Source organism: Trichomycterus rosablanca, chromosome 2, assembly GCF_030014385.1.
Source record: "Trichomycterus rosablanca isolate fTriRos1 chromosome 2, fTriRos1.hap1, whole genome shotgun sequence".
Taxonomy (NCBI): Eukaryota; Metazoa; Chordata; class Actinopteri; order Siluriformes; family Trichomycteridae; genus Trichomycterus; species Trichomycterus rosablanca.
In genome coordinates, this window is record NC_085989.1 from 2,966,097 (window position 1) to 2,978,705 (window position 12,609).

The 12,609-nt window shown below is 42.5% G+C and overlaps 1 protein-coding gene across 1 annotated transcript; it reads left to right on the forward strand.

Moving 5' to 3' along the window:
- The first annotated feature begins 4,970 nt into the window (after window positions 1-4,970).
- irx4b (iroquois homeobox 4b) lies at window positions 4,971-12,325 on the forward strand. The gene is made up of 6 exons (XM_062985330.1): window positions 4,971-4,989; window positions 6,245-6,355; window positions 6,766-6,812; window positions 7,975-8,141; window positions 10,063-10,397; window positions 11,600-12,325. The coding sequence occupies exons 1-6, from the start codon at window positions 4,971-4,973 to the stop codon at window positions 12,136-12,138; spliced, it is 1,218 nt and encodes a 405-aa protein (XP_062841400.1). The 3' UTR covers window positions 12,139-12,325.
- Window positions 12,326-12,609: the final 284 nt, after the last annotated feature.

Here is a 12,609-nt window from a genome sequence, read left to right on the forward strand (position 1 = left end):
GCAAAGCAGGAATACCCTGGACAGGGCGCCAATCCATTAAAGAGCAGACACACACACACACACACACACTAGGCAATTTGTAGGAGCTCCAATTAACCTGACTGCATGTTTTTGGAGTTGTGGAAGGAAACTGGACCACCAGGAGGAAACACACATAGACACGAGGAGAACATGCAAACTTCACATAGAACAGCACTTCGGTCTTTATTTTTATGAACACTAACTTCAAAAAAATGTTGTAATATTTTCACAAGCCCAAAATGAATATTCCAATCATTCAGTCACAAAAATAAATATATAGAAAATTGTGAGGTCCATAAAGACCTGGTTTGCTCAGAGCCCTGACCTCAAACCCACTGAACACCTTTTGGAATGAATTGGAACCCTGATTGTAAGCCATGCCTTCTTATCCTACATCAGGACCTGACCTCACAAATGCTCTTTAGACATTTACATGGGCACAAATTCCTACAGACACCCACTAACTCCATGTTAATGCCAGTATGTTTGGTAATTAAATGCCCAAGAAGCTCAAGATAATGTGTCCACATAATTTTGGCCAAAATTCCTTTATATAACTGATTTATTACACCTGTTAGCAACTCTTGTGGCTAAAATGTAATAATTAAAAATTAAAATGGGTGACCCAATACTTTTGTACCTTTCTTAAATTAATTAACTCATTTATTTACAGAAAACCTTTATAATGTTACAGTTTTATTAATTGTTTGAACTTAAAGACGACGGCATGGTGGCTAAATGGGTAGCACTGTTGCCTCACAGCAAGAAGGTCCTGGGTTCGATCCCAGGTGGGGATTTGTTTGTTCTCCCTGTGCCGTGGAGTTTCCTCCGGGTGCTCCGGTTTCTCGGCAGTTGTAGCCTAGCGGTTAAGGTACTGGGCTAGTAAGCAGAAGGTTGCTGGATCAAACCCCACCACTGCCAGGTTGCCACTGTTGGGCCCTTGAGCAAGGACCTTAACCCCCAATTGCTTGAACTGTATACTGTAAGTCGCTTTGGATAAAAGATACATGTAAATGTAAAGAGTTAAATAGGCTACTAATTCAGCTGTCCAACACCTATCCTGTGCAGGATATACCTCAGAGCTTCTTCCTTCCTGAGTCCATCAGACGATGTTCCAGCGTAAATGGAAGTGAAGTGTCAGATATCTTTTGACACCGGTCCCGACGGCACAGCTCTTCAGGGTAAGACGTGTATTAGAAGAGAACAGACTCCCTTCCATCTCCTGTTTTAGCCTGTTTCATTTCCATTTTATGCCTGGATGAGTAAATCACCTGGCTGAGAGCGTTTATAAAATCCCAGCGGACCTGCCGCTTGAGATGAAGACATGAAGAGGAGAAAAACGCTCAAAAAGACTCCAGAGAAAAATTGGGGCGGTTAAATGGGTGGCAGAGACCGGATGTTGAGGGTCGACTTTGTAAATATTGGGCCTTTCCTTTATTTTCAGAGCACTTAAGTAAAAGGAAGAAACGTCTAGACTGTAGAATCATTGTTGGAACCCCAGTAGGTGCTTCCCAGGGGACTGCAGGAATAGAAGCTCCTCAAGTGAATGACATTTAATTTGTTTTGGATAAAAGCGCTCATATATTGAACAAGCGCTCGGAAATAAATCTTTCACATTGATGGGTTGCTTCCGACGACCAAAAACACCCTGTCAATCAAAACTGCTGGCAACGTTGCTATAACAGTGAATGTATCCTGAGCATGGCTTCAGATCGTTTACTCAGAGCGTCTCAGCCACCGAAAGGAAAACTGGAGAAGGTTTAGGTGTGTGGGCGCTACATCTACAGTCCACAAGCTGAAGACTCAATCCAGAAGCTGCCACTCCGAGCAAGTAGCTGAGAAAATGTAAGACGTATCCACCTTAAGTAAATCATCACACCTAATCAGGGGGAAGGACGGAGACGGACATCATGGGGAACAAGTTGGATCCCATGATCCAAAACTTTGGATGTCAAGTCAAATTTATTTATATAGCGCTTTTTAAAATGAACATTGTCTCAAAGCAACTTTACAGAATCCAGGACCAACAGACCAAAAACCCCTACTGAGCAAGCCGAGGGCGACACCCATGTGCACCCATGTCTGTTGGTAATGTAAAATAATATTGAATGAATGAATGAATGAATGTACAGTGTATCACAAAAGTGAGTACACCCCTCACATTTCTGCAGATATTTAAGTATATCTTTTCATGGGACAACACTGACAAAATGACACTTTGACACAATGAAAAGTAGTCTGTGTGCAGCTTATATAACAGTGTAAATTTATTCTTCCCTCAAAATAACTCAATATACAGCCATTAATGTCTAAACCATCGGCAACAAAAGTGAGTACACCCCTAAGAGACTACACCCCTAAATGTCCAAATTGAGCACTGCTTGTCATTTTCCCTCCAAAATGTCATGTGATTTGTTAGTGTTACTAGGTCTCAGGTGTGCATAGGGAGCAGGTGTGTTCAATTTAGTAGTACAGCTCTCACACTCTCTCATACTGGTCACTGAAAGTTCCAACATGGCACCTCATGGCAAAGAACTCTCTGAGGATCTTAAAAGACGAATTGTTAGGCTACATGAAGATGGCCAAGGCTACAAGAAGATGCCAACACCCTGAAACTGAGCTGCAGCACAGTGGCCAAGATCATCCAGCGTTTTAAAAGAGCAGGGTCCACTCAGAACAGACCTCGCGTTTGTCGTCCAAAGAAGCTGAGTGCACGTGCTCAGCGTCACATCCAACTGCTGTCTTTGAAAGATAGGCGCAGGAGTGCTGTCAGCATTGCTGCAGAGATTGAAAAGGTGGGGGGTCAGCCTGTCAGTGCTCAGACCATACGCCGCACACTACATCAAATTGGTCTGCATGGCTGTCACCCCAGAAGGAAGCCTCTTCTGAAGTCTCTACACAAGAAAGCCCACAAACAGTTTGCTGAAGACATGTCAACAAAGGACATGGATTACTGGAACCATGTCCTATGGTCTGATGAGACCAAGATTAATTTGTTTGGTTCAGATGGTCTCAAGCATGTGTGGCGGCAATCAGGTGAGGAGTACAAAGATAAGTGTGTCATGCCTACAGTCAAGCATGGTGGTGGGAATGCCATGGTCTGGGGCTGCATGAGTGCAGCAGGTGTTGGGGAGTTACATTTCATTGAGGGACACACGAACTCCAATATGTACTGTGAAATACTGAAGCAGAGCATGATCCCCTCCCTCCTGAAACTGGGTCGCAGGGCAGTGTTCCAGCATGATAATGACCCCAAACACACTTCTAAGACAACCACTGCTTTATTGAAGAGGCTGAGGGTAAAGGTGATGGACTGGCCAAGCATGTCTCCAGACCTAAACCCAATAGAACATCTTTGGGGCATCCTCAAGCGGAAGGTGGAGGAGCGCAAAGTCTTGAATGTCCGCCAGCTCCGTGATGTCGTCATGGAGGAGTGGAAAAGCATTCCAGTGGCAACCTGTGAAGCTCTGGTAAACTCCATGCCCAGGAGAGTTAAGGCAGTTCTAAGAAATAATGGTGGCCACACAAAATATTGACACTTCAGGAACTTTCACTAAGGGGTGTACTCACTTTTGTTGCCGGTGGTTTACACATTAATGGCTGTATATTGAGTTATTTTGAGGGAAGAATAAATTTACACTGTTATGTAAGCTGCACACAGACTACTTTTCATTGTGTCAAGGTGTCATTTTGTCAAGGTTGTCCCATGAAAAGATATACTTAAATATCTGCAGAAATGTGAGGGGTGTACTCACTTTTGTGATACACTGTATGTTACACCTAGAATTAGAATAGAATTTACTCAAATTCTCTGGAGAGTGCAGACGAATAAAGCATAATAAAATAATTGTATAAATAATGACCAAATTTTAATGCCCATGTAAGAATCCACCACTGCACTGACCCATGTAACGAGTCTTCACACGTGGCAGGGTGCTAGTCTGTGGCTTTCTTTGGCCAGAGTCGAGGTGGTGCATGAGGCAAAGGAAAGGCAAAATTTAAGAAGAGTGAGAGAAGGAAGGAAGGAGGGGGTGCAAAAAATAAATTAAATAAATACACAGATCAGGCATAACATTATGACCGCCTTCCTAATATTGTGTTGGTCCCACTTTTGCTGCCAAAACAGCCCTGTAAATGTGATGCACTGTGTACTCTAACCTTATACCTTTCTATCAGAACCAGCATTCACTTCTTCAGCAGTTTGAGCTACAGTAGCTCGTCTGTTTGATCGGACCAAACGTGCATCAGTGAGCCTCAGCCGCCCATGACCCTGTCGCCGGTTTACCACTGTTCCTTCCTTGGACCACTTCTGAATGATACTGACCACTGCAGACCGGGAACACCCCACAAGAGCTGCAGTTTTGGAGATGCTCTGACCCACTCGTCTAGCCATCACAATTTGGCCCTCGTCAAACTCGCTCAAATCCTCACGCTCACCCATTTTTCCCGCTTCTAACATCAACTTTGAGGATAAAATGTTCACTCGCTGCCTAATATATCCCACCCACTAACAGGTGCCGTGATGAAGAGATAATCAGTGTTATTCACCTGTTAGTGCTCATAATGTTATGCCTGGTTGGTGTAAACTGCCTCTGTTGGGCCCTTGTGCAAGGCCCTTAACTCTCAATTGCTCAGACTGTATACTGTCACAGTACTGTAAGTCGTTTTAGATAAAAGCGTCTGCTAAATGCTGAAAATTTTACTTTTAAATGATTTGAATGTTTAGCAGGTTTAGTACTGCATGTGCTGGTGTTTAAAGAGTTAAAGATTCCTGCGGTGTGGAGGGTGTTTATAACCGTTTCTATCTTTAATGCAGGGGTGCAGTGAGGCTCAGGCTCGAGCGGTCAGTAAATGCACTCAAACTTCTTCATGAATTATGAATATTAAGTGAAGTGTAACATGCCAAACCTCTTAACCACAGCAGTGATCTGCGAGCTTGAGATGGCAGGATGTCACTCGGCATCACAGGTACGTCTTTACACTATGAATAGGGTTTCGAGTTTGGGGATCATTTATTTATTCCTTTTTCTACTTGGAAACACTGGGCGTGGTACGGATACACACTGTACAGGGCGTCAACTCTTCATACCACACTCACTCATTCACATCTAGTGACGATTTAGTCGTATTAACCCACCATTTGCATGTTACAGTTAAATAAAACCTGCATTGACATCCAGGTCCTCAGAATTGGTCTCACAGCACCTACACTACCTTCTGCGCCACCCTCCCTCCTGTAAGAAGATTTTAGAATTTTATGGGATTTAAAAATTGCACTTTGTACTTTTTGATGTATTTTGATTGTATTATTGTAATATATACACTGATCAGCCATAACATTAAAACCACCTCCTTGTTTCTACACTCACTGTCCATTTTATCAGCTCCACTTACCATATAGAAGCACTTTGTAGTTCTACAATTATCTATCTGTTTCTCTGCATGCTTTGTTAGCCTGCTTTCACCCTGTTATTCAATGGTCAGGACCCCCACAGAGCAGGTATTATTTAGGTGGTGGATCATTCTCAGCACTGCAGTGACACTGACATGGTGGTGGTATGTTAGTGTGTGTTGTGCTGGTATGAGTGGATCGGACACAGCAGTGCTGATGGAGTTTTTAAACACCTCACTGTCACCGCTGGACTGAGAATAGTCCACCAACCAAAAATATCCAGCCAACAGCACCCCGTGGGCAGCGTCCTGTGACCACTGATGAAGGTCTAGAAGATGACCGACTCAAACAGCAGCAATAGATAAGTGATCGTCTCTGACTTTACATCTACAAGGTGGACCAACTAGGTAGGAGTGTCTAATAGAGTGGACAGTGAGTGGACACTGTATTTATAAACTTCAGCAGTCTAATCCACTCATACCAGCACAACACACACTAACACACCACCACCATGTCAGCGTCACTGCAGTGCTGAGAATGATCCACCACCCGAATAATACCTGCTCTTATATATCATCTATTTAAGCTGCTCTCGTTTGCGTATTAGTGTGTGTGTGTGTGTGTGTGTGTGTGTGTGTGTGTTTCGGAGCGGGGTGTGGATGTGTAAAAACAGCTCATTCGAGTAAACGTTTAATAGCCTGAGGTCCTTCCCACTCCCCTTCGTAGCCAGACACACCCCGATCATGTTATTTTAATTGTAGTCAAGTGTTTTAAACTCCAGAAGAAAGGCAATTATGCAAATCTCCGCACACGGTGATCAATCATCTCCAGTGGAGCTGTCTGAAGAGCTGCTGAAGTCCTGTCTGGGCAGGCAGGTGTTCCTCTCCTCCTCCTCCTCCTCCTCCTCATTAAAGCCACCGAGACCCCAGGCTGGGCAGGCGAGTGCACCTAAGCGCAGGAGGGAGAGAGGAGCGCTGCTGCTTCCTCTCACTTACACCGACCTGCATCTGATATCTGATTCAGAACAGCCTGGCTGGATTATTTTGAGTATTTAGTTTATTTACAGATTAATGTTATTAATGAGTCCGCAACAGCAGCATCTTCAAAGACGCTCCTGTGACGTCACGGGCGCCGGGGTTTAAAGTCGCCGGACGCTGCATGACCACATTTTCTTTGCTCTTTCTTTGATCTGTTTCTCCTGTGCCGCGTTTTTTCTTTTATTTAATTTCGCATTTTGTTCGTGCACCTAGTTTTTTGATTTTTCTAGAAAGGGGGAATGAAAGGATACCTGATTAGAGCAGATGCTGCTTTGATGACCTGATGACTGTTGCACGACTTTTCCATCTCTGCAGGCATGTCATACACCCAGTTCAGCTACTCCTACTCAGCATCTCCTCAGGTGAGTGACTTACACCTCACCTGCACACACACACACACACACACACACACACACACACACACTGCTGTGTTTGATTTAGCTTTCAATTCATACAAGCGAGACCTGTAAAAGTAAATTAAAGTAAAGTAAAATTAAGTTAAATGATCATATAGTTGACATTATTCACAGCATTAGATAGATAGATGGATGGATGGATGGATGGATGGATGGATGGATGGATGGATGGATGGATGGATGGATGGATGGATGGATGGATAGATAGATAGATAGATAGATACTTTATTGATCCTTTGCAGGAAATGTCTTTGTTACAGCAGCTCACATCAGACAACAACTTCTTGCATACATACAACATTTAACATTCACTAACAGTATAGAAACAAGCTATAAAAATAAAAATTTACGGTATGATTCTATATACATGTAAACACTTTTATGGTGCATGCGTAGCATACAAAATGTAGGTATTTATTAGGTATGTAAACATTATAAAAGTTTTAGTTTATACTCATGATGGGGTGACACTGTGTTTGATATTAAAAACTTGAACTGATGAATCTTGTGTAATGAGTAACTACCTGTCCTGTCATGAATGTAACCAAAGTGTCAAACATGATGTTAAATCCTAATAAATACATAAATATACTCATGATAAGTTTTTAATGTAAAAGGTGACACACCACCTTACAGCAGGAATGGCCTGGGTTCGACTCCCCAGCCAGATGGGGACCTTTCTGTGTGCAGTTTGCATGTTCTCCCTGTGTCCTCCGGGAGCTTTGTTTTCAGAGTGTAGAGTCTATCTATCTATCTATCTATCTATCTATCTATCTATCTATCTATCTATCTATCTATCTATCTATCTATCCATCCATCCATCCATCCATCCATCCATCCATCCATCCATCCATCCATCCATCCATCCATCCATCCATCCATCCATCCATCTACATGCAAGAATTTATATTATTAATTTATATTTGTGGCACAAACGATCTCTTTTTGCACATAGTGTTATAAATAAGGCTAGTCTGACTGCATCCATTAAACAGTACATGGACCAGTGGTCTCTTTCCTAAGGTCAGATTTCAAAATGTAAATACAAAATTTTATACTACTTGTTTCAACAGGGTTATTTTATTCTGTTGTTTGTCTTTCCTTACAGTTCTTGTTATCCTCTAATGCTCTGAGTTCCTGCTATGACTGCAGTGGTGCTTCTCCATCAGCTCCTGCACACAGTTCCCACCACGCCCCGCTGTACGAGGACACACCGGTGACCAAGCAGGACCTTCCATCGCCGTATGGAAACGCCTGTGTGAAAGAACATGAGACGTACAGTTCATACGGAGTGGACTCGACCTGTCTGTATTCCCTGGTCTGCATTTCACCCACAAAATGTTGAATTAATGCTTACAGCTTTTTAATATTGTATTTAGAAATGATTTATATGAAGAATGTGAAGTGGTGTCAAAATAATAGACTTTTTGTTTTCCTTTATTGGCAGTGTGTCTCAGTTCAAGCAGTTCTGCAAATAATCTGAAGCTAAATTTACTCCCCAAACTGAAATCAGATTAGAAAAAGTGTTTGGTCGCATTTCTGTGTTGCTTGCTTTTCATTTCAATGTGTTTTAAAAATAGGAGAACATCAAATCAGAAAAATCAGGACAAGCGAATACGAGAGACTCCCAAGGGGACACAACTTACCTGCCTGAGCACCCATTTGAAAAATACCAGTATGAAAGATGTGGGTAAGAAACGTCTTTATACAGTAAAATGACGAATGAAATAATGTTGTTCTTTTATTCATTTTTAATATTAGTTAATCCTGGTGGGCGGCACAGTGGGAAAGTGGGTAGCACAGCAAGAAGGTCCTGGGTTCGATCCCCAGCTGGGTCCTTTCTGTGCGGAGTTTGCATGTTCTCATGTTTTGCAGGTGCTCCGGTTTCCTCCAACAGTCCAAAAACATGCACTCAGGTTAATTGGAGACACTGAATTGTCCTATAGGTACCCAGCCGCTAGGATGCATAAACCAGTGCATTGTAGTGCCGGTCCCAAGCCCGGATAAATAGGGAGGGTCGTGTCAGGAAGGGCATCCGGCGTAAAAACTGTGCCAAATTAATAATGCGGATCACGATCCGCAGACGACCCGTAACGGGAGCAGCCGAGGAAATAGAGAAAATCCTGGTCAGGGTCACTGGAAATTAAGTGCTATCAGCCAACCGGGCATCTTTACAGATGTAAAAGGCTATGTCTGAGGGGGATTGATACCCAGTCCAGTATCCCTGCCCAGTGTTGCCCAGTAAATACAAACCCGCTGTGACCAAGTATAAAGCGGCTGATGAAATGATAGAATTGAGAAAGAACGAACAAAACCCTAATTTACTATTATAAAAGTTCCTACTGGTTTTATATAGTTTTAAAAGGTATTTTAGATATTTAAGTATAAATAATATTGATTTAAATACTGTGTATTAATATAATGGATTAAGTTTACTTACTATTTAATTATTTTTAAACTAATGGTTGAGGGATTTAATCTGAAACACTGAAGACATAAAATAAACATCCAGGACTGAATAAGAATCTGAGATGATTGTAATCTGAGAGTTTTATAAAGGTTTTAATAATAATAATTATTATTATTTTATAACATTTTATTTAAGGCCGCTTTTCAAGACACTTAAGGATGCCTCACAATACAGATTAACATCATCAATAAAAGTACATTAAGGAAAGGCACGTTTAAAAATGTAAGTTTTAAGACGAGATTTGAAGATAGCGAGAGAGTTAATAGCATGGATGTCAGGAGGGAGAGAGTAACTAAATGCTCTGGCCCCCATGGAAGATAAGCTGATGGATGGAGTAGAGAGAAGAAAAGCAGAAGAAGATCTTAGAGTATGGGAGGGGGTGTAGACATGGAGAAGGTTTGTAAGATATTTAGGTGCTAAGTTATGAATATGAAGAGCCCTAAACTTTAAGAGCAGAATTTTGAAGTTGATACGATCCTGGACAGGAAGCCAATGTAGTGGTTTAATAACCAGATGATACAGTATGTTTAACAGATGATGTTCTAGTGATAACGCGCGCAGCAGAGTTCTGTACTAATTGAAGTTTATGGAGTATTTTGTGGGGTAAACCAAAAAGGAGAGAGTTACAATAATCTATACAGGATGTGACCAGAGCACGAACAAGAACAGCAATATTTTTAGGTTTTGACTTCTCATCAGTCGCCCTTTTGCTTACCGGTGGCTCAGAATAACAGAATCATTTCTGTTCAGGCATAAATCTGTGGACGTGAACGCCAGGAGAAAAAACGCCACCAAGGAGACCACCAGCACTCTGAAAGCCTGGCTTCAGGAGCACAAGAAGAACCCGTACCCTACTAAAGGAGAGAAGATCATGCTGGCCATCATCACCAAAATGACCCTGACTCAGGTGTCCACGTGGTTCGCCAACGCGCGCCGACGACTCAAGAAAGAGAACAAAATGACCTGGTCACCACGGAACAAAACCTCAGAGGAGAAAAGCTGCGATGAGGATGCTGATGATGTTGCTGGACAGATGATGAAATCAGAGAAGGAATTTGAAGGTACGTCAGTTTTAATTTTGTATAAAAGCATGAACCATGATTCGTTTGATAAATATGACCTCATAAGATGAGAAACTTGTTAAGGGCGGAGCTCTGTGCAGACTGTCATGCCAAAATATGCTTTTATAGACCTTGTCTTGCACACAAGGGCACAGTCATACTGGAACGGGAAAGAGCCTTCCCCAAACTTTATATAACTGTTAGCAATGAGCGTGTCTGAAACGCCTGTACTCAGTCAATGGAATAGGTGTCCACATTCTTTTGGTTAAATAGTCTATTAACTTGTTCAGTATATAATAATAATAATAATAATAATAATAATAATAATAATAGGGTGGCACGGTGGCTCAGTGGGTAGCACTGTCGCCTCACAGCAAGAAGGTCCTGGGTTCGATCCCCTGACGGGGCGGTTCAGGTCCTTTCTGAGCTCCGGTTTCCTCCCACAGTCCAAAGACGTGCAGTCAGATTAATTGGAGACACTGAATTGCCCTATAGGTGAATGTGTGTGTGTGTGTCTGCCCTGCGATGGACTGGCGTCCCGTCCAGGGTGTTGCTGTGTGCCTTGCGCCCATTGAAAAGCTGGGATAGGCTCCAGCACCCCCCTGCGACCCTGATTGGATAAGCGAATAAGAAAATGAATGAATAAAATAATGAATAATAATAATATCAAGGGTAATTTAGTGAGTCCACTTTTTAAGATGCTATTTTTAACATTACAGTGTCCTAAATTACAGACTAGTGTACCAGGTACTGTTTCAGCATGGTACCAACATTATTTAGTTCCTTACGCCACCCTGGTGCTAACAGTGTCCACAAATGGCTCCTGAACGTGCAAACTCCACACAGAAAGAACCCAGACCGCTCCACCTGGGAATTGAACCCAGGACCTTCTTGCAGTGAGGCGACAGTGCTACCCACCGAGCCACCTGGCATCCAGCGTAAAAATCATGCCTAGTCTGTTATGCAGACCATATCATTGGTCACTTTTTTAGAAACGCATTCCTAGAAACGCATTAGCACTGTCACCTCACAGCAAGAGTTCGATCCCCAGGTGGGGCGGTCCGGGCATGTTCTCCCCGTGTCTGTATGGGTTTCTTCCGGAAGCTCCGGTTTCCTCCCACAGTCCAAAGATGTGCAAGTGAGGTGAACTGATAACAAAATAAATAAATAAACTTCTGAATTAAATCAGTCCTTTGTTGCAGATAACTTTCGGATGGACGATGCAGACCTTCCACAAAGCGAAGTGGACGACTTCGATCTAACCGAGTCAGACGGCTCGGAGTGTGAACCGAAATCATGGTTACCCATGAGCACCTGCGCACGACTGCGAGACGACGCAGATGTTCATTTCAGGCCATCTCTGCGACACGGACCTGCTCCTGAAACATCTACAGAGTACGACGCTCTTAATCCACCTGCTTCAGGATCGACGGCTGAGGAAGCGTGCTGTGGGAGGACGTCCTACCTCCAACAACACGGCCCGAAAATCTGGTCCCTCGCACAGACAGCAATGTCGCTACGCCATGTTGATTACCCAGCATGCATGCACAGGAGTCAGGGAGCGACGACCCCCTCTGCAGACCCAGCAGTGAAGCGTGTGGACTCTCCGGTCACCACTCTGAGAAACTGGGTGGACGGCATGTTTCATGGTCCAGCGCTGCAGCAAGGCGGCCGGTTATGGACCTCAGAGGAGAATTTCCATGAACTGACCGATCCTGCAGCATCATCACAACTCACATAATGAACAGAAACGGGATTGTTTTTAATATACTCACTGACCACTTTATTAGGAACACTTGCACACCTGTATTAATTATTAATAGTATTCGGCATGGCTTGAGTGGAATGAAACATTCAGGACAGAGGGGTTTTGCTCTTTTTTATTGTTATGATTTAAGTTAAGCAAATAAATAAACACATCTGACCTCTTTACAGATCTTTACATTTTCCTGGGTGCTGCATTAGCAAAAAAACCCCTCAACATCTTGTTTAATTTTTCTTATACATATATATATATATATAATTAATTAAAAAAATATTTGTGCTACATTAGCTTAGCTGGCTGCTGATCTAAACTGGTTTATTCTGGTTTAAAAACACTGTTTTTATTCTGCTCAAGATCTTAGAGGTGGTTATTATTATTATTATTGTTATTGTTATTATTACATAAATTATTATTATATTACATTATATTATATACATTATTTTTATA